The sequence below is a fragment of the Crotalus tigris genome, unplaced genomic scaffold, assembly GCF_016545835.1.
Source record: "Crotalus tigris isolate CLP2741 ecotype Arizona unplaced genomic scaffold, ASM1654583v1 scf7180000018268.1906537, whole genome shotgun sequence".
NCBI lineage: Eukaryota > Metazoa > Chordata > Lepidosauria > Squamata > Viperidae > Crotalus > Crotalus tigris.
In genome coordinates, this window is record NW_024096914.1 from 283,991 (window position 1) to 306,447 (window position 22,457).

The 22,457-nt window shown below is 35.9% G+C and overlaps 1 protein-coding gene across 5 annotated transcripts in view; it reads left to right on the forward strand.

Annotated features, from left to right (window-relative positions):
- The window catches only part of MTUS1 (microtubule associated scaffold protein 1), a 106,609-nt gene that overhangs the window by 45,944 nt on the left and 38,208 nt on the right, over positions 1–22,457 (forward strand). For 4 of the 5 annotated variants that reach the window (XM_039349385.1, XM_039349386.1, XM_039349384.1 and 1 more), the window contains 3 exons: positions 3,241–3,372; positions 4,573–4,674; positions 6,619–6,669. In XM_039349385.1, coding sequence (XP_039205319.1) covers positions 3,241–3,372; positions 4,573–4,674; positions 6,619–6,669 — 285 coding nt within the window. Of the gene's footprint in view, positions 1–3,240; positions 3,373–4,572; positions 4,675–6,618; positions 6,670–11,800; positions 12,242–22,457 lie in introns of those variants that run through there. The other variant, XM_039349388.1, reaches the window with a different exon arrangement.

A 22,457-nucleotide genomic window follows, 5' to 3' on the forward strand; every position in this document is an offset into this window, starting at 1 on the left:
GATTGTAATTCACTAAGAGCAAGCGTGGGGAATACGCGAGGGTGAACATGGCTGCAGTCTTTCAGGCGCTGAGCTTGCTTTGATCATTTTAAATGAATGTACCAGGAGGACATCGCAGTTGCACAGAAACCGACTTCTCTCCTCATATTTTCATCAATTCTACCCTCACACCACCGGCAGACTTAGGAAGCCACTACGATGTTACCTTGCTGACCTTGCTGGTAGTGGGATCGTACAGCTTTTGTATCATTCCTTTGTTAGCCACATTTTCTGGCAGAAGAAGTAGGTGACTGTCCTTTTATATCTATATCCCTATACTTCTATCTTTGGATAGAGAAAAGAGGCAGCATGTCTTGTTTTCGAAAATGAAGTAGATGTATCAAATGAAATGCTTTTCCATTCTGTCTGTCTTAAAAGAAATTGTGATGGAGAAGAGAGGGAGGAATGTGTTTAATTTCTCATGAAGTAATGCATGCTTGATGCATATTCTGCACCCATAATAAAATCTGTTACATACGGTAGCCAAATTCATTTTCATCTGTGACTTTTGTGTTCCTGGTGATCTTATACCTAATTATTATAAGTATATGCTTCCCCCCCCCAAACTCTGCTCTCATCCTCCCCTTTGTCAGCAAATGCATGGCTTTGCTCAATACACTTCAGAGTTAAATGAATTGTGTGCAATAACCACTACAGAATTCCTTCCTGTCAAGATTTAAACATCTTCAGTAAGGCAGTTATAAATTAAAACCTACTGTATAATTTTGCATGATTGCAAATGTGCTCTTTTAAAAAAGACAATCGCAGAATAGCAGTTCTTCATTTAATATAGACTCTGCTTTGTGTAATTTGCTTATAAATTGTGTAGGTCCTGTAATATTTGTGAGCATGTTTTTATACTAAACTGTTATTTTCTTCTCCATAAACCCCAACATTAATCAATTGTCTTGCCTTATAACTGCAGAATTTAAACTGAGGCTGTTTAACAGCTGCCATTGTCTATAGTCTGAATTGTTCCTCAGAAATGTAAGTCAAAAGAAGATCATTGTGGAACAGTCTGAAGCAAAGGGATGAAAAGAAAAGAAAAAAAAGTCCCCTCTGCCTTTTGCATATTTCAGAATCTTGAATGTTTAAACCAGGGGCAGTCAACCTTGGCTCTTTTATGACTTGTGGACTTCAACTCCCAGAATTCCTGAGCCAGCATGTGCACGAGTCATAAAAGAACCAAGATTGGCTACCCCTGGTTTAAAATGTATTGTCTCCTTTCATAGGAATAACCATGTAGCATGAACTCTGAACGTGGCAGTTGTGTTTGAAATGATAAAATAATAATAATAAATAACTTTTAAATTACCCGCAATTGTTTAAACAATTTAAATAATAGGTTACAATATTTTTATGATCTTGGTAGTTATAGCTCATAATGCTAAGTAAACTTTTCAAAAATCAATTTATTGTCCATAAAGATTCTCATATAAATAGTTTTCCTTGTAATTTTGGCAATAGAGGAAGCATGGCCCTTCAGATTATGAAAGTATTGATCAGAAACACTTGGTCAATTTCAGGAACAGATGAATTCTTTTCATTCTAGTATCTTTTCACAGGTACTGAGTAGAAAATTGAATATATTTGCTTCATTACCTGAAATAGCATCTTTCAGACAAATAAACTAGGATATCAATCTGTTATTAATTGGTTAGTATATTTCATATCATAATCCAAAAATTATTCTTTTTGTTGTTGTTGAATCAGTCTTAACTCTGGCAACGATGTAGTTAAGTCCATGCAATTGACTTCTGTAATTAAGCTAGAACTTAGACTAGAACATAGGCTTCTTTGATTCTAGCATGTTGTCTTAACCATTAGACTATGTTCGTTCTGATATTAGTGTGTGTGCATGCGTACCTTCGAGTCACAGTTTTTCTATTTTTTTGCTTTGACTCCTGATTGCCTGGACTAGATCCTACATTTTTCTTGGCAAAGTTTTTCAGAAGTGGTTTGTCATTGCCTCTTTCCTAGGGCTGAGAGAGAATGACTGGCCTGACATCAGTAAGCTGGCTTTGTGCCCAAGGTGGGATTGGAATTTACGTCTCCTAGTTTCTAGTCTGAGGCCTTAACCACTACACCAAACTATCAGTATTGCTGACAGTAACATGCAACAAGACAGTATTGCTTTATTTGAAAGAGCATTTTTTTCTCATTGATTTAAGCAATACTGGATTTGATTTTTATCCTGTCTTGTTGCCCAATGCACAATTAATCAGTTAACAGAAATTTTAGCCACTTTTATAAGATTCTAACTAATTCAAACAAAAAAATAAGGCTTGTCTGCAAAGAATAATTTTAACTTTTTCTCATAAAAGTAGAAGGATGGGAGAATAAGCACATCTCTCCAGGAATGTGTTCTCTAGTTTCTTCTATGTGTCCCACCAATGGACATGAGTGAGAATATCTTTAAGAAAGCTCTCCTGCCGACTACAGTGGTTAACAGGTTAAGTGGCTCACAGATTCATGTTCAGCTAGGCAGGCCCCAAATCTTCAAGGTAAAAGCCAAAGCTGGAAAATAATTGGCACATAGTGCAGATTTAGAGCAGATATAACTGTGTTATAACTCACTTACAAGATTCTTCTGCTTGGTGTACCATCCTGCTTTCATCCAATTCAGGATGATTTTGTATTGCTGCCACCACCATCTGCACCTTGCAGTCAGGGAACCCCCTTAGATGGAGTATCTGCTGTTTTTAGAGAACCAGAAGCTGAACAACTATGTCAGGGTTTGCTTTTTCTACTTTGTATGGTTTAGGCTTAATTTCAGCGTGTTCAGCCTCTTTCCTATTGTTGACCATCAGGATGGTAAGGGAATCAAGTGTTTCCATGAAGTTAGATAATAGGGAGCAGCAAAACTGTGTGTGACCATATTGAGGGCACTCCAGATTGCACATCTAATGCTAGGGCTTTCTTCCTTGTGGGTATAATTTAACGTGGATTTCAAATGTGTCCATTTATTTATGTTCAGATACCGATTGAGGATAACACTTTATTCAGCTGATGATATGACTTTAATTCACAAAAACTCTTTAACATCACTAAGCCTCTTTTTCTGTCTTCATTGTCATATATATCACATCTTCTAGGGTACCTGCAGAAGTACTGTAGCTGTGTAATTGCCACAGAATATTTGAATATTCTCAAAATGTAGTCAATAATAAACTTGCAGCTTATGTTTTTCCCCCCCAATAGCCACAAGTGCTACTATTATCAAGAACGGAGAATGGGACTCCAAATCTACATGTCAGAATGGTACTGCTGGATCCATCTCTCTAAAGCCAGTGCCCAGGCCACGAGTCCTTTCTCTGAAAAGCACACCGAAAGGTATTTGATCTCAGCAAGGATATATGCGGCAGTAATTGCCATTAGTGAGAAACATACTGGGAAGTTGGCAGAAGATTGTTGATTCCTGTTGTTTTCATATCCATAACCCTGATAAAAATAAAGAGTTTCTATTAAAAAACTGAGATTGATTAAAAACCAACACTTAGATTTGCAGCCACAGTGGTTATCTTTTTTAAAGTTGGAAGTAAACACTTTTAGAACTATGAAATTGCATTAATAGACAGATCTTACAATCCTTAAACCAAAAAGTGGATTGTAATCATTTTTTTGTCCAGGCATTGGTTATCTTGATAACCTAAAAGCAGTTTGAGATCAACTAATAAAGGTCCCTGAAGGTAACTTCCTAAATGAGAGTTTATTTTTTTGGAAATTCTGTGAAATATCTTGCCTTTTCATTATATCCTTGATTAATCATCTGTTACAAACATCATCACCATGGTAGCTGAGTAACCAGACTGCTTTAGGTAGATTGGAACATAATTGCTTAAACAAAATATGATTAGCTACAAATTTATCAGTATTAAAAAATTGGATGGCAATTAGCTCTTACTTTGTCTACATAGATTGAGCAGGAGATTAGAACTAAAGAATTCACAAATTCTCCAAATCTTGATGCAGAAATAAATAGTAAAAGGAAAGATCAGGAACTGAACCCAGTGTTTTTATTTAAAGAAGTAGCATTGGCTTAATTTCTGTTAGAAGGTTGAAGGATCTGCTGCTAATTTGGATCTTCTCCCAACCTTCATTCTGCAGACATAGGATTTGAAGAATACAGGCTTGGATAACCATTTGGAAGATAACAGATTGGGGAAGTTTTTTCTCAGTGGACCCAGTGTGTGATAGAATCTCTCAGTGGGAATTATCTTATGTTCATCTTCCATCATTGATTTTGAAAGAGCAATTTTACATATGTTGGATGAAAGAAGAGCAGAAATTGAAGAACAGAATCTGGGTTTTCCTTAGAAAGAATTGAAAAAGCCTTAATCAATTTGGTGCCTTCCAGATGTGTTTAGGTATAGAACCAATCACTCCCAGCTAGCTGTGAAAGCTGAATATGTAGCATGCTTCTGCTAACTTTAAAAAGAAGCTGATGTTTGTCCATAGTTTTGAGGTATGCTTGATTCTTTACTTGTACTATATTCTAACATAATTATTTTATGGGTTTTTTTTTTCCTTAAGGAGCAAAAGGTAAAATAGGCTTAGTGAACCAATGTGCTCCCAAGTCGGCTGGAGTTCTTCCAGGGAAAAAAACAAGTGATCTAAGAGGGAGTCAACGATTAGGTAAAATGATCATTTCATTCTTGTGTTGTATTCATATAATTAAGATGAAAACCTACATATTTTATGCCTCCTTTTCTGTCACTATTAGATAATTGGTATGGCATTTGCTCAGTTTATAAGACCTAAGTTGGGGAATTGATTAAACCTAGGTTTTAAGTATTTTACTGAATACAGAACGATTTCTATTTTTTTTTTTTCGTGGTCTGGGCAAAATTCTCATTTAGTGAATATATCATATTAAGATAGTAGACTAGCATTGAAGAACCTAGGAGCTTACTGAATAATTTAGGGTCAATCATTCTCAGTCCAACCTATTTCACAGGCAGTTTGTTGGAGAAAAATGGAAGGTGAGAGAACTATTTTATTTTGCTTATTTTTATTTATCAAATTTCTACCCTGCACAACTCACTTAGGCAATTCTGGGAAGTTTAGAAACACCATATACTTTATCCTTTCCTGAAGCGAAGATAAGTTATAAATCTAACAATTATACCAACTTGAGAACTCAGATTTCAGTTATAATAGCATATTCATTTCTGAAAAATCATGGCAAGATATTCAATTGAGAAGATTCCACGCATTCCTTGTCTCAAATGAAAGTAAGGAATAAATTAAATCTTACTGGCAGGCTTCTTTTCCTAAGGGTTTTCCAAGAATTAATAATTAATGATAGGCTGCTACAATTAGATTAAATCTCCTGCTCTGTCTTGTCTGGGGAATGCCTGCAAAGTGTTTTCTATTCAGGCTACTTTAGGAAAAACAAATCTTTGGACTGCCTAAAAATATAAATGGCAAAACTCAGTAAATCTAATATCTTTAAAATAAGAAGGTAACAATGCAATCTTGCATGTAATGGAAATTTTAATTTTAAAAAGTAAAACCAAATCTCCAGATTAGAGGATTTTAATCTTTTTCAGGTGAGAGACAGAGAGCTTCCCAATATTGCCGTAGAAGCCCTAATTAAGAGACAAAACTTTTTCACTTACTGTCTCTTAATGAGATTACAATTTCTCATGGAACCCAGAAGTATATTGGGAGAATGGAAGAACCAAAAAAAAAAAGGAAGGAAATGTTCACACAAAGACTTAAAAACAAATCAGTATAATTAACCTATATATAGGTTATATATTATCTGCTTGAATAAAATATCGGAACAAAGTACATATCCAAATTTCATTATAGAGAGGGTAGTTGAGAAAAGTCATCTGGGCCTCATGTTTCGATATCTGGTCATACTATTTCTTCTTTTTCTTTGAATACTGTTCTCACCTTTTTATTAAACGTCGAAAATAACATATTTTGGGGGAGACCAGTTCTTCCTATGTCCAATCGAATTAATTGAACCATCTGTGCTTTAATGGCTACATCCAGAAATTTTAGTTTGCAGTCAAACCCACCGTGTGTGTGTGTGTGTGTGTGTGTGTGTGTGTGTGTGTGTGTGTGAGAGAGAGAGAGAGAAAGAGAGAGAGAGAGAGAGAGAGACTGAACAATTTACTAATTTTCATAGGATAGGATTGTGTGGATGAGACTGCTTGAGGGAACAAAAGACAAAAGATTAATTCCATATATGTACGACTTTAGTGACGGGGTCATGAGCAATAGCAGTCAATGCCTTCAGAAAGACCTGCTACGGAGTAGCAGGCTTTGAGAGGAAAAGGGCCCAAGTTCCTCCTGATTATCCTTTCACAAATATTCCAGAAGCAGTATCTGCCCTTTATTAAAAACAGAACTTTTAATAAGTGGAATAAAACCTTCTACTTTTGATCTCTTACTATTAATGTTAAGGAGCTGATACTGAAACGAATATATTGACTTCAAGATTAATAGCCAAACATATTTAAATGTTTTTGTAGGTAACATCTGATATGATACCATGGAAATCTCTTATAATGTGTTCATTTTGTAGGTGAGTTACATGCCAAATTAGAATTTTATCTTTTCCAGGATCTTCATCACAAAATGGATCCAGGCATTTATTGTCGGCATTCAGCTCTGGTGAGTAGTTTAATCTCTCCCTCCCCACTCACTCCTAAATGTTTTATGCCATCAAAGATGATTCCAGTCCTGAAATGTATATGTAAGTGTTTTGGAAATGTTAAGTTTGTATAAGTGCATAACTTAAGATGCTGGATGTTTTCTGTGTATAATAATTTGATGCCTAAATGTATAGATCTCACGTTTAAAATTTGTGTACATACGCTGAATGAAACTGCACAACTCCCTTTCCACTTCTTGATCAAATATTTATGGATTACTTGGACCAGTCATAGACAGGTTTGAATGTTTTTGTCTATATGGATTTAATGATGTAAACTAGATTTAGCTAGGAATAAAAACTGGTGATGCGATCCACTTTGAGGACAAAATAACTATCCGGCATCCTTCTTGTTCTCACTGATGTCATCAGCTTCATATATGATTAATTCATGCTTACATTTAAAGCTATCATCATCATCACATTTAATTTCACCCTGATATAATAAATATATTATGGTTTTTGTGGTTTTCTAATAAGGCGGTGTAATGAACAATTAAAAAATAGACTGGTAGAATTAAACCCTTCATTGGAAAGGAAACCCATTTGCTATTTTAATGTATTTTTCTCTCCTAGCTAAACTCATAAACAAGAAGATAAGTCAAAAACACAATTCACTAGTATTTGAAGTGAACATTTGTATGCAGCGGTTAAATGTATTACTTTATTTTTAAAGTTTAATAAAGCAATAACAGTAATAACAATAACAATGGCTATGTGCCCTTTAAAAATTGTTTGGGAGAAGTGCTTTAAACCTGGCAGGAGCTCTGCACAACATTAATGCTCTTTATTAAAGCTCCCACATTTTTTGAAGTTTCTGTGCAAGCCTGAAATAATGACATAGCTGCTTTAAGAGTTGTTTTAATGATTTTGTTAATTAATTCAAATCACTACTGCTTGCATTGAAGCACTTCTTCCAAATAATTTTTAAAGGATGCATAGCCATTATATCAGTCACATACATAAATGGTATGTAAGTGGTATGGTATATATCTGATAAAATTTCAGCGCTAAAAATTCATCCTCATAATTTGATTATATTGAGAAAAACTGCTATGTTTTTACCACTCCAATTTCAGTTTCTTTAAGGTTAGACTCATTAAAATCAATATTTACAATTGGGGGAGGAATAAATAATGAGAACTATGTCAAGCCAGTTTGGTTTAGTGGTTAAGGCATTAGACTAACAAGTGGGAGACCATGAGTTCAAGTCTCACTTCAGCCATGAAAGCCAGCACAAGGTTGCTGTTGTGGGGAAAAGGAGGAGAAAGGTATGTTGGATGTTTGTTGACATGAATTATTTGTAAAAATAACAAAAATGGGATGCATACTAATTAATTAATTAAATAAATAAATAAATAATAGGAATTTTTTTTATCTTTCTGAATTCCCCAGAGATTCTTTTCTGCAAATTATCTGTGTTTGCTTAGTTACTTCAGTTCACCATAGCCCATTTCAGTGCCCTCCCCTTGGCAGTTTTAGAGGATAGATAGAAGAACACTCCAACTTTCCCAAAAGTATGCCCAGGTCGAGCAAGGATGTCAAATTGATTGGATAGGCTGTCTTATGTTTTATTTCAATAGGACAAAATTAAGTCAGGGTTTATTTAAAAACTGACTAGATGTCACTTAGATACATTATATAAACTCTTTACTGGTAAACAGAGTCCCTGAAAGGACCGGAATCTCTGACGGGGCTGACATATTAATATATTTCTTTTTATGAAGAAACCGCTTCTTCTTAAGCAATCAGGGCTAATTAGAACATATGTCCTTATTAAAAATAGAGTGAATGATGGGATTGAAGTCTTAATCATGAGTGTATTTGATTATGTTTATCCAGTCAATCAATCTTTTATTAAGGTCGTGGCCTAGAATTAAAAATTAAAACATTAAAATAAACAGAACAAGACCTAATAGTATATTACAGTTAGTGATGAGATCATCGGTGGGTAGTCAAAGTCTGCCTAATTTTGTAGACAGTATAACAGAATTTAGCTATAGGAGATTGTATCAGACTAATCCAACAATAACAGCTGAACATAAAAGATATCAGGATTTTCCACCTAATTTACCCTGTGGGGAGTTATGAATCTGTGAATCTTTAGCAAGGGTACAATATAACAGGACATGATCTGTGGTTTCAATGGCCGCTTGTCCATAGGGGCACAGTCTCAACTCCTAATGGGGATTGGGCTTCCAGAACTGCTATAGGAAGGCTGTTACATCAGACTAGAGTTAGAGTCCTCCACAATTTAGAAACAGTTATATAAGTATTTCATTGGCTTAGGACAGGGGTAAGCAACCTTGGCTCTTTTATGACTCGTGGACTTCAACTCCCAGGGAATTCTGGGAGTTGAAGTCCACGAGTCATAAAAGAGCCAAGGTTGCCTACTTCTGATCTAATGATTAAGGCACCAAGCTAGAAAGCAGGAGACCGTGGCTCAGCATGGAAACCTCTCCCTTTCTCCTCAGCATGGCTGGCTCAGGAATTCTGGGAGTTGAAGTCCACGAATCATAAAAGAGCCAAGGTTGGCTACCCCTGGCTTAGGAGGATAGGGGCTGACTGCTAAAGAAAATATTATTGGATAGAGTATACAGGTCCTGTTGAAATTATGTTTATTATCTACATTTCTAGTTGTGTTCTGGAGATAGAACATAATTTATATTTGATTTGATGTTTTAAAGATATTTTAAATATTAATAATAAAGCCAGCCGTGGCCCAAATTTTCATCTATTGTAATGCTTCATGCAGAAAAATCAAGAAGGCAAGCTACTGAAAACAAGTGTGTAAAAGTGTAAAAATGATATTAATTATGTTAATGTTTTATTGGGCCATCTCAATTATTCAAATAAGGTACAAGCTTTCGATTTCTCAGAACTTTTCATTAGCCACGATTAAAAACAAAATAAATGAAGATGGGAGAAGGAGAAAAAAAACCTAGTGTTAAAATAACAGAGTCTTCATCTTGTCACATACTTAACACAGAAAAGGAAAGGGAGTTTCGTAACGTTTTCAGTTTGCATTAATATCCATGCTTGCAAAAAAAGGTTGCTTACTCTGAAAAGTGTATCTTGTGAGTTAAAATCAGTCCGATGAATCTAGAATTTGTCCATGCATCAAAGAAAATAGTTGTGGACCTGGATGGTCCCAAATGGTTTTCCTTTCCCCTTAAACTGGAAACAAAAGAAACAATACTAGACACAAAGAGAATCTGGTCCTTCCCCCCCCCCCAATCTCCAACTAAGATGTAAAGAAAAGTGACAATAATTTCAATAAGTAATGATGAATCAGAAAGCTCTCTTCCCAAAATAAAACTATTTGATCTAAAGTGGTATGAAGGAGAGAAAATTCCAGTGTCATGAAAATGGCATCCTATCTGCTTTCCTACCTAAAGCATTTTCTTCTTGAACTTGATGTGCTGAACAGAGACATGGCAATTCATCATCTTAAACTTCTTATCTTGGTTGATTTCAATATTCATACTGAGATTCTTTCATGCATATATAATGCTCAATGTTTTGTGCTTCCTTGGCACGTGTTTTTGCCAATATAGTGATGCTTTTCTTGCCTTCCTCCATGTCCAATTGTTTGTATAATAATAATAATATTCAGCACTGGCCTGAGTGACAGTTCTCTTTGCTGCACTTCTTGCAATGCTGTAATTTTGCCAGTTTTCTTGGGTGTTATGTGTGTACCAGTTCTTGTTGGCCACCTTTTTTCAGTATTCATACTGGGATTGCTGGCCCCAAATTAGTTTACAGTTTCATGTAGATGGTGGCAACTGGGACCTACCATGGCTTTTCTCAAAGTACCTGCCCCAAAGACTTTCTCAGACAGCACTTCTGCTAGAACTATATGTGAAGCAGCTGTACATGTGCACATGAGGAATCCCAATCTGAGAAAGCCATTCCAAACTAGTTGTTTTTCTTCTTTCTTATTCAAGAAGCAGCTTGATTCATTTGCACCAATGTGCTTTTGAACATGTTACATAATCCTACTAACTAATACATAGCCTCCAACATACAGCCTGATAGAAGCAAGATTTTATATTCTCTTGGGTCGAACAAGGGATTCTCTGTAATTCTCATGTCATGAATAAGTTGCTGTCTCTTCAGCTTTTGGCTGGTGCCATTTAGGGTGACCTACCTCTGCAGGAATGAAGAACTAATTAATACAGCCTCATGCTGGCATGGATGTTTTCTGAATGTGTTTGAAGAATTTCCCACCTCTTACATCATTGAGCTTATTAAAGCCTTGCCAGATTTTAGGCTATTTTTAAATTTTTCTGTTGATGTACTTGTCATATAGCAAGTAATCAGAAAAACAGCAGGGATTGCACCTCTATCAGTTGTTCTATGGGTTTGAGATAAGGATCAAATGGCTGGAGATATATACAGTACTTCAAACAAAGAATACCAGTGTTAAATGAAGCCTATGTTTGTGCATATCATGAAATTAATTCAGTCCATTTTTTTATATTTAGGGCATTCCTCATGCTACTTGGTTACAACTTTTCCCATCTGGAAAATTAGAATCAGTGAATCATAAATTTGTGGACAGCATACAAAGTTAGCTTAATGGGGTTTTTTTTCCTTCTGAGATGTACCTGGAAATTTAAAGTGACAAGTTTCTAACTGATACAGCTTAAAGCATTTATCCTACATTAAGATTACTGATTACTTAATGACAGTTAAAACAAATATACAAAATTAACCTAATCCTATAGGCAAAGAACTCTGTTTAATATTTTTATAATCAAACAGAGAATATTGATACAGCCACAAACAACAAATCTACTTATGTTTGATCAAAAAAAAGCCAAATTATTGTTGTCTAGTCTTGCTGGGTCAGATAGCTTTCAGAATAATGAACACAGAATTTGATTTACTAAAAACTGTTAATATAAGGAACGGCTTTAATCCATCTTGTGGAACATTAAATCTTCTCCTCTAATGGTCCTGAAAACTGAATGACATGATCTGTGACATTACTGGCTGATGTATTCAGCCTGGGAGACCACCCACTTCTTTCTCCTCCTCCCGTTTTCTGTTGCCACTGTACCACACATTTGATTAAACCTGAACAGTGTGATGTAATTCAGAGCTGCTTCTAAATAACAGAGCAGTTTTATTCTCAGGGTGAGCTTTGTTTTAAAGCCTCTTGCTGATAGGCAGTGAAGCTGGCAGCAGGCTTTACTTTGTGGATGTAGTATTTTCCTTTCTGGATTCTTTTAATTTTTCACCTATTTGTGGAATCTCAGTGGAGAAACGAAGAGAGGCTTTGATATGTTGTGTGGTTGTTTATCTGGCCAGCTACTGCATGGCTTCAGAGCTGAGTTACAAAGATAGTATGTGACAATATATGGAGAATGTTTCCTGGTTGTTTTTCTTCCAAATCCTCTAAAGACATGTTATGGTCCCCAAAATTCTCCTTATCCAACATGCGTGTTCGACTAACTGCAAAAGGATTACTCCGAAATCTTTGGCTTCCTTCTGCATATAGGAGAAGCACAGTTATTATTCATGCAGGTTAGTATATTTTCCTGTATGCCTGGGGGACATCTTGTTGACTTCTCTGGCTGTTAATAGCAACTATGTATGTTTCAGTGTGCATTTCTTTCTCACAATGTTTGTTCTTGGAAAATTCAGCAATTAATCCATTTTTCACTAGCTGAATGTAATGTGCCCGTCTCTCTGTATGTGTGGTTACCTGTACTGGTTGTGTGTTAAGCCTGACATATGTGTAATATTAGAAATTTTAAAAAACATCATTTTAAAGTGAATTTTTGTACACCGGTGACATCTAATGCATAGTCATTTAGCAGATGTCTATAGGTGTTAAGAGTTTTGAATTTCAATTCTATATCTTTCTTAATCTCTTTAGCATGATAGTACATGGAATTATGAAAGTCTGTACATGAATTTGGAGAAGAAATTATTATATACAAGAAATAATTTCATTTCTAGGGCACATCACTAGGCAATACAAATTTTGCAGTTGCAATTAATGAGATTGGGCTTTATTCTTTTAAAATGGATGGATTCATTTTGTTCAACACTTTTCTGCATTTGATTAATGATTAGAAAGAAAATGCAGTTAGGAGAGTATTGGCATGCAGACTTTAAAATAGTCTACAGCAAATTATATAAATTATTCAAAGCTTTCTACTATTGTTTTACCCATATCTATTCTCAAGCATGAAATTCTGGCTATGCTTCTCATTTCTGTCCCCACATTTTGTGGGCAATTCCTTTTCAGCCTGGCTGTGACATCTACCATAGTACAGTAATCTCTTCTAATATCGGAGTGTCTTGAGTATTTTTTGTATTCAGGTTAGCATGCGAGTGCCCATGGCTATTTTAATCTTTTCTGTGTGTTCATGAGTGTTGTATTCCCCTTCAGTAGCTTAGCACAATAGCCAGTCTAAACCCACAATAAAACAAATTGTTATAGTTATGTTTCCTAGGAAATAAATCATCTAATCAATTATGTGGATTGCACGCGAAACATCAAAATTTGTTGTTCAAGTAGCTTTATATGCTTTCTGCTTAATAATCTCTCAATATTAGATGTTAGAAAATTAATTAGAAAACTAAAAGAACAGAATATATGTGTAAAGATGTATACTGTATACAGTTTGCAATTATCTCAGAAGCTTGATTTAAATAACTGCATATGTTAAGGCTGCTATATGTATAATCATATCAACATTGGTTATCATTTGTTCTTGTCTAATATGACTTGAATATCTTCCTGAATCCAAAGTGAATTTTCAAAATGTGCTTGTAACATTTTTTAATAAAATAGGTTTATCTATGATCCCTAGAAATGAATTCACAGAGGATAGCATGTTGCAATGACTGTGAATATGTACAGTATGTCTTTGATATGCAGACTAAACAGTGTTTGGCATGGTATGGACTGGAGAGTTTAAAAAATATAGAAACAAAACTATTCACCTCATTGGCCATATTACTGTTTGTTAAATAGCTAGATGCAAGTATTCTGCTTTGCCTTCCTTGCAAGTAAAACACTTGGCTGGTAAGAACTGTGGCCCAAGGAGCTTGGCTTAGTTTTGAACCTAGATTCATTGATGGATTTATGAAGCAATAATACCAGTGTGTTTTTCCCCAGTTAAAGCACACTGACTGTGGAAGCTGTTGTGTATGTGAGTCAGAGCCATTTGGATTGAGTGTGTGTGTGTGTGTGTGTGTGTGTGTGTGTGTGTGTGTGTGTGTGTGTGAGAGAGAGAGAGAGAGAGAGAGAGAGAGAGAGAGAGAGAGAGAGAGAGAGAGAGAGAGGTGTATAATCTGAGCACAACCATTCTTTGTAATCCATGTCTAAATTTTTACTGGCTTGTATGAAAATAAGTCCCTGTTCTGGCATTGATTCCATCGTGGCATAAATACTCATGAAGCTGCATTATCAGTTTGGTTATATAATGCTGAATTACAGTTAAAATATGTTTAATACAGATTTGTTGCCCATTGAAATGAATCAGAGCTGATTATAAGTCATCAAAACATAATTGATCAGTAATGTGTGCCTTTCCTTTCTCTGCCTAAATAGTGCTTTGGAAGAATTATTCCCTCCAGCATGGGAGAGGAAGGAATGTGGTAATAGTAATCTGTGATTTTACCATAGTACTTTTTTTCCCCAAATCTGTGCTATCTAGTTATTTAAAGGCATCATTTAAAAATGATAGAATAGAAGCAGCAGGTACAAAGCTTCTAATTAAAATTAAACATGTTCTATCATCTGGGCTTCTGAGAAAATATAGTCAGGATGGAAATTTGAGAAACGTTTTGTGCAATGTTTTTAAGACTTGCTAATTTTAAGATGTGTGGACTTCAAGTCCCAGAATTTACCAATTCCCAGGAAAAACTGGGAGTTGAAATCCACACACCTTAAAAGTTTCCAGTTTGAAAAACACTGGTTTAGTCAGATTAGATATTGCTATGGAGTGTTGTGTAAAATAACCCCTTGAATCAAAATTATCATTACAGCTTAGTACTTGATTTAAGACCACAATTGAGCAAAAAATTTCCATTGATAAGCGAGATGGTTGTTAAGTGAATTTTGCCCCATTTTGCAATCTTTCTTGTCACAGTTGTTAAGTGAATCACTGCAGTTAAGTTAGTAACACAGTTGTTAAGTGAACCTGGCTTTGACTTTGCTTGTCAGAGGGTTGCAAAAGAGGACCCTGGGTTACTGCAACTGTCATAAATATGAACCAGTTGCCAAGTGTCCAAAGTTTAATCATGTGACCATGGAGATACTGCAACTGTCATAAGTGTGAAAAATGGTTCTAAGTCACTTTTGCAGTGCCGTTGTAATTTCATACAATCACTAAAACAAATGGCAGTAAGTTGAAGAAAATCTGTATCAGTTTCCCTGTCCGCTCCTAATATCATTTTTTGATGCCAAAATAAAATTACTTCAGTTTACTATACAGTGGAGGTCTTTCGAGTATTTGAGAAGTTCTAAAATGTAACTAGAATTATTTTAAAGCTGAGTATTTGTATGAAATCTTCATTAGAAAATAATTGATGACTTCTATTTTTTATTAAGATATATTTTTATGATTTTTTTGCTAGAAGAGTTTCTATTCTGATTTTTAGATGAATAAATATTAATATCCCCAGATTGCATTTTGCAAACTGATTAAGATGAACATAGCTAGTCTTTAAGTGACTAAATATGAGTTTATTATTGTTGCGTGATGGATAGTCCAAAAACGGAAACATTTTTTTAGCTTGAAATTGGTTGTTTCACCATTTCTAGATTTATTTCAGCACTATTCTGATGTTACCAGAAATATTGCAAACTCTCAGTGGGGCCATCTAGCTGTGAGCGAGTTAGCTGTGAAATAGCCCTCTTTCCAAATCAACACACTTTAAGATCAGAACAGCTGGTTCTAATTCAAAACAGTTTCTGTTTGAAATATTCACAGTTTGATGAAACTGACATGCCAGTTGCAAGGCTGAATTGAATAATCACAAGTGGGTATCTTTCCTGTGATAGAAGGGCAGCTTATTTTTATGGAAACATTTGGTCACAGTTGCTGATCCAAGTGAAAACCTCCTACACAGTTAGAAATAACTTGCCTTTAAATAACTTGACATAGCTCCTGATACGGATTTGCTTACCTTCTATATTTAATATGAGTATGTTTTGTACCCTCCTTCTGAGCTTCATGTCAAGAGTCAGTATGGTATATTGATTAGGATGTTGGAATCAAGTTGAAGTCCAATCTCAGTCACGGAAATTCACTAAGTGATTTTGGGCCAATTACTCTCTATCTTACAGGTTTATTGTTCTGAGGGCAAAAGTGAAGGGAAGTCCTCATGTAAAACGTTTTAAGCACCTGAAGGAAAAGTGGGCAATCAGTAATCAACAAACAATTGTCAATGGCAAGTTCCTTGATGTTAAAGGAAAAGAAATGTGTGTTTAGTTTTCTCCTATGTATAAAGCTACAAGGATTGTACAGTACATTTGACTATATTGGATTCCTTAATTCTGGCAAGAATAAAAAGGCTATCTGAGTTGATAATCTGGTACCTGTACAGTTGAACATTGACTGTTGTCTTGAGGAAAAACATATTCTGAAGTTCAGGTGACTACAGTAGGAAGACATGCTAGCTTCCTGTCTACTTAGGAGTCCTATCATGTTATATAAGTGATATGCCGGATTAAAACCATAGTGAGTCCTGGAATAATAGACAATAATTGGAGTAATAGACAATAATCCCCATTTCAGCATCCCACTCACCCATCTTTCTTTGTGTTAATTTCTCTTCCTCTCTGCATAAACAAAATAAATTTATGTAGACAGAAAAATATTCTTTTATTCAATGTGCAGGTAATTCTTGACTTAACGATCACAGTTGAGCCCAAAATTTCCATTACTATGTGAGACAATTTTTAAGTGAGTGTTTACAACCTTTTTTGCCACAATTGTTAAGTGAATCACTGTAGTTGTTAAGTTAGTAATATGGTTGCTAAGTGAATCTGGATTCCCCATTGACTTTGCTTGTCAGAAGGTCTCATGACCCCAGGACACTGCAACTATCATAAATATGAAATTGCCAAGCATCCAAATTTTTATCACATGACCACAGAGATACTGCAATGGTCATAAGCATGAAAAATAGTCATAAGTAATTTTTTCAGTGCCACTGTAATTTCGAATGGTTCCTGAACAAAAGGTTGTAAGTCAAGGACTACCAAATTGTACTTTAAAAAAAACACTCTCAATTAGGAGATTGCATTTGCAATTTTCCCCAAAGGAAAGCACAAAGAAATACAGATTGAAAGATTCAAGACCAGCTCAGTTTCTGCTTCTCATCCCTCCAGGCTAAATAAGTCTTCGTTCTTTGCTGATGGTGCACCTGTCTATTTGCAAAGTCCCATGAAGCTCTTAATCTTCTGTAATTCAGTCAGGAAGGTCAACCTCTGTTGCACAAAGAAATTTGTTTTTAACCTTTATAGTTTTAATAGTCTGGTTTAATATGTTGTTTTAATTCTTGACTGGGAGCTGCTCAGAGTTTAGATAGATAGCTATACAAATGTTTTAAATAAAATAAAAGCCCTTTTGTCCCTGTGATAACGATGGTGAGTGCTCTGTACCAGTAGCCATCTTGTAGGTAATGTTGATAGTGTAGCTTCTATCTCACCATTAAGAGGTTTGCAGCTATCCACTCCTTTCATTGTGCAGTTCTATCAATTTAACAGTATTAATTCAGTATATGTCTTCATTAAGTGTAGGACTGCAATCTAAACCCTGTCCAATATCCTTTTAAAGCCTTGCTTCTGGCATGTCACCTGAGACATTTTAGTGTTATGGTTGAAAGCTATTCTGAGTTTAGAAAATTGGCACTTACAAACAGACCCAAACATTTGCAGCTATATTTCAATCTTGATGAATTAGCCAACTTGGGGAAAGGGGCAAGCCTTTCAAATGAGTCAGCCTTCAATTTGATACCAAATTTCCTTCTTTGACATTTGTTTGTTAGTGCTTATTATCTGTAATATCTACTTACCCCCATGTAAATTGCTGGAGGGCTCTAAGATTATCACTGTGGCTACTGTTTTTTTCCCCTAAACTAAATTTATACATATGTTTAAGGCTTATAATGTTGACATAAGCAAAGAAATGCTATTTTTGTGAATAGCTGATATTTATTCAGCTGTGCTACTGTTCATAACTATAAGAGATGGAGCTGTATTGCATGTTGTTAAATACTTTTAAACAATACTTATTTTGGTTTCCAGGAGGAAGAAATGCATTAAAGGCTAAAATTTTAATGCTGATTAGATGGTCGTTGTGGAAAACAATTTGCTGCTCTTTGTAACCTCTATTTTAAAACAGATGTCATATCTTGAAATTACTGATGAAAGTTGGTAGTTATGTGTTATATTGTTCTGCATATAAACAGATGATTATTTTTGTATTTTTCTAAAATGTGGGTGGTATCTATATTAAAAGAAGAGAAGATGTGCTCTGGTTATAGCTAAAGTTATTCAGAATTGGTGGCTCACACGTGGTTGACTGTTGTGGTTGCAAGGGAGTATTGTTTTACTCTTCGTATATTGGGTTTTTATTTTTTGTAAGCCACCTACAATCACTGAAAGTAAGTAAGCAGCCATATAAATTTTCTAAATAAATAAATAAAACTACCATTTTTTAATACTGCAGAAATTTCCTTGCTGCTTCTGAGTATCAGTATAATTAAAATAAACAGGACAGTTGACTTTGGCTACAAAAAACTTTGTTGGGATATTCTTCACCAGGATTAAATAGAATAAAACAGCCTTGTGCCTCCCAAACATCTTCCAGAAATGTTTGCAAGTCCGAGACTTCCTTTTACCAAAGCAACAAAGATTTTTGGGACTTTCACTCGCATCTAAAGGATGACACCCTTGAGAATTCTGGGATAATTCTGTGAATCAGTATTATCTGTTTATGTTATATTTTACATTGTATTGGACAAACAAACAGGCAGGCATAAAAGTATCGAAAGTGTGATGTAACATGAAGTAATCTGATAGTTATACCTTCAGGTTCCAGATGGTGTTAGAAAAAAAAAGAAAAACTAATTTATTGTACTGAATGATATTTGTTTAAAATATATTTAAGCATAAACATGAGAGGAAGCACTAAAATTTCATCAGAGTATGAATTATGTTATTTTCTAATCTAGTTATCTCCAAGTTAGGATTGTTTCTTGGCAAATTACAATTCTAATTCATCAGCAAGATAACCAGTTGGGGAAAGTGGGTATATCTGCTTAACCCCCCCCCCCGTCCTTTTTTAAAAAATAAAAAATGTAATACAGTAGTTGAGTCATGGAGATTTTAGTTGTTGCTTGCTTGCAAACAAAATTAGCCTCATTCTTCTGCATAGTACAAAAGCAGCATCTAGGGGGCTGTAGAAAGAGCATCCATCCTAACAGGTATACACTACTAGAATTACTTCATTCAATTTATAATTCTTGCTAGTTGATTTTTATATCAATAAAAATATTTCTACAGAAAATAAATGCCTTTATCTGTTGCATTTCTCATTTTTGAAGAAAAAGAAATGTCTTACCTTTAAATCTCTCTGTATACATATCTGGACATATATATAAAGTGATCAGGGAGATAAGATATATTTTAGGTACAAATTGTGACAAAAATTTCTGTTACTAAGCAAGACAGTTATTAAGTGAATTTTGCCCCATTTAATGACCTTTCTTGCCACAATTGTTAAATGAATCACTGCAATTGTTAAGTTAGTAACATGGTTGTTAAGTGAATCTGGCTTCCCAATTGACTTTGCTTATCAGAAGGTCACAAAAGGTGATTACATGATCCCGGGACACTGCAACTGTCATAAATATGAACCTATTGCCAAGCATCTGAATTTTGATCATGTGACCACGAGGATGCTGCCACAGCCGTAAATGTGAAAAATGGTCATAGGTCACTTTTTTCAGTGCCATTATAACTTCTGTCACTAAATGAACTGTTGTAACCTTGAGGACTATCTATAATTACCGGTACTAAATATTGAACTTTATAAAAATAGCTGAGTTTTAAAGACACAGATGGCATGATTTTAGTTCATTTTTTTGAGCAATAGTAAATTATAAATCTCTGAGCTATTTCTATGAATACATAAAGAGGTTTTTAAACATTCACAACAAAACCAGTTTATTTGCTGAATCCTTAATTCCAGCTGAATTCTTAATTCCAGCTTATATATATATATAAGTCCTTTCTCTTAGGGAGGTCCATCTAGTGCAGTGGTTCTCAACCTGTGGGTCGGGACCCCATTTGGGGTCGAACGACCATTTCACGGGGGTCGCCAAACAAGGCTGTCCGCCATTTTTTTCCCCTTTTCTTTGGCCACGCCCCTGGCACCCGGTGATGTATAAGTGGTTGGGGGGTCACCACAACATGGGGAACTGTATTATGGGGTCGCGGCATAGAAAGGTTGAGAACCACTGATCTAGTGGGACCAAGAAGAAGGGCCTTCTCCGTAATGGCTCTGTCTTTGTGGAACACTGAAATAAGATTGGCCCCCTGCTTGACACTCTTTCGAAAGGCCCTGAAAATACGGATAAATGGAGAAAGGTAGAAATAAATAAGATGTAGGTTGTGGCCCACTACTGGACTGCATGAGTGGCTGGCTGGTGCGTGTGTGCGCATGTGCACAGACCCACTCACATGAGCATTGCGGGAATTTGCGGCCCCACTTGCACGAGCATTTGCAATCCCACTCATGTGAGCTTCACGGGCATTCGTGGCCCTACTCGTGCGAGCAACATGGGCATTCATGACTCCACTTGTGGGCATTTGCTGCCCCACTCGTATGAGCATTTCCACAAGCATCGCAGGCATTCGTGGGTCCACTTGTGCAAGTGTCACAGACATTTGCGGCCCCACTCACCCGAGCGCTCACGGCTCCACTCGCCTAATCAATGAGTGTTCATGCACATGCACACACGCATGCATATGTTCACACTCCTCCACAAAACCATCCCTTCTTTCCCCCTTCCCCCCACTCTGGGCTGCCAACCCTGAAAGGTTGGGGAACTCTGATGTAGACCGATCTCTGCAGCCCTACTGTATAATCTGAAATTAAATCCTTGGAAAGAAGGGGTGTAAAGATAAATTAGATGTTAAAATGTATGTATCATTTGAAAAGTGAGGGGGAAAGTGCCTTATCAAATGTATAACACTTTACAATGAGAATTGATACAGAGACAGTTAAGTGATTTTTGCCCCATTTTACGACAAACATTAGGCCCTATAGACAGTTCATTATATAAACTGCATTAAGTGTTCAAACTGCTTGCTATTTTACATACTGTGATTGGCCTGTGGGGCCTGATATGCCATGTATATTTTAATTTAATTTAGCTCTTCTCAGATGGGCATGACTGGGTTGTCACAGCCGGGTCGCCACGACTAGGTAGGCATGGCTAGGTAGGGGTGGTAGGCTTCACTGGCTGGCTCAACACTGCTCACTCAGTGCAGCTGACTCACTATGGCCAGTTGGGGGTGGCCGGGTAGGTGCAACTGACCCAGCTCCGTTGACTCGGGACGGCTATGTCGGCATGAACAAGTTGCACTGGCTAACTCAATGTGGGGACAACTCGGTGCCCCACAAGCTCCTCACCTCCCCAAACTGCTGGCAACCAAGTGAACACACACACATGCACACATTGCATTCCAAGTTTGGGGACTTTTATCCACAGAGGAAGGAGAGGTCCTTCTCCCCAAGCCCAGACATGATTAGCAGTTTGCCAGCTCAGATATAGCCAAACGTCTCCAAGCTTGGAATGATGTGTGCGTGCATTTGCACAGCGTTCCAAAGTTGGATGTGAGCCTGGGGCGTCCAATAAGCCGCACTCGGACTTGTCTCACCTACACCACACTTGCACACCTCGGGGCCCCACACTGTGCAATCAATTCTGGAGCAATTTCATGCAATATATAATACTGCCTTTATATGATTCTTTCCCAGATCCTGCTCTTTGTTTTATATTGATCTGCTTTACAGTTCAAATGCATCCATTTTATTTCATGCATTACATTCATAATTATCCTTTAAAGCAGTTTGTTCTATGTTGTATCTATATTTTATAAGGCTAACTGTAGTAGATGCTTTTATTTTTTGTTGTGATTGTTTGAAATTTAAAATCAGGTTTCTCAATTCATTAGTTCCACTTATTAAACCATCAGATATTTAATCCGAGACCCAAAGCTACTGTATCTACATGTATTCTTAATTAAATGAATGTTCAGTCTTTCTAAGCTTTGTATTTTAATGTTTAGAAAATATAGAACAGTATAAAAAGAAAATTAGGTTCTAATAGTACTTGTAAGGCTCATTTTTAAAGTTATTTTTCCTTTTAATACAGTAGTTAAGATGCTGTTTCAATACTTTAAATGAAATAATTTAAGGAAATTGCAAGTCTTTGTTTACATGCCTAGCAACAGCTTTTATGCAAAACTCCCACACATATTTTAAACTTGATGGTAATTATTGTACACACACCTTGGCTACATCCTGTTTATTATGAACAAATTCTTCCTGAATCAACTGAGATAAATAATATTTTTGAGTTATGCTGTGCATGGAAAGTAAGTAAGCACACTGCCAGCTTGTCCCATTTCAGATTCTTTTCTCCACTCTAACAAGTTGTTCTATATACACTTAATCTGCTATTTAAAAGATTCTGTTTTCTCCAT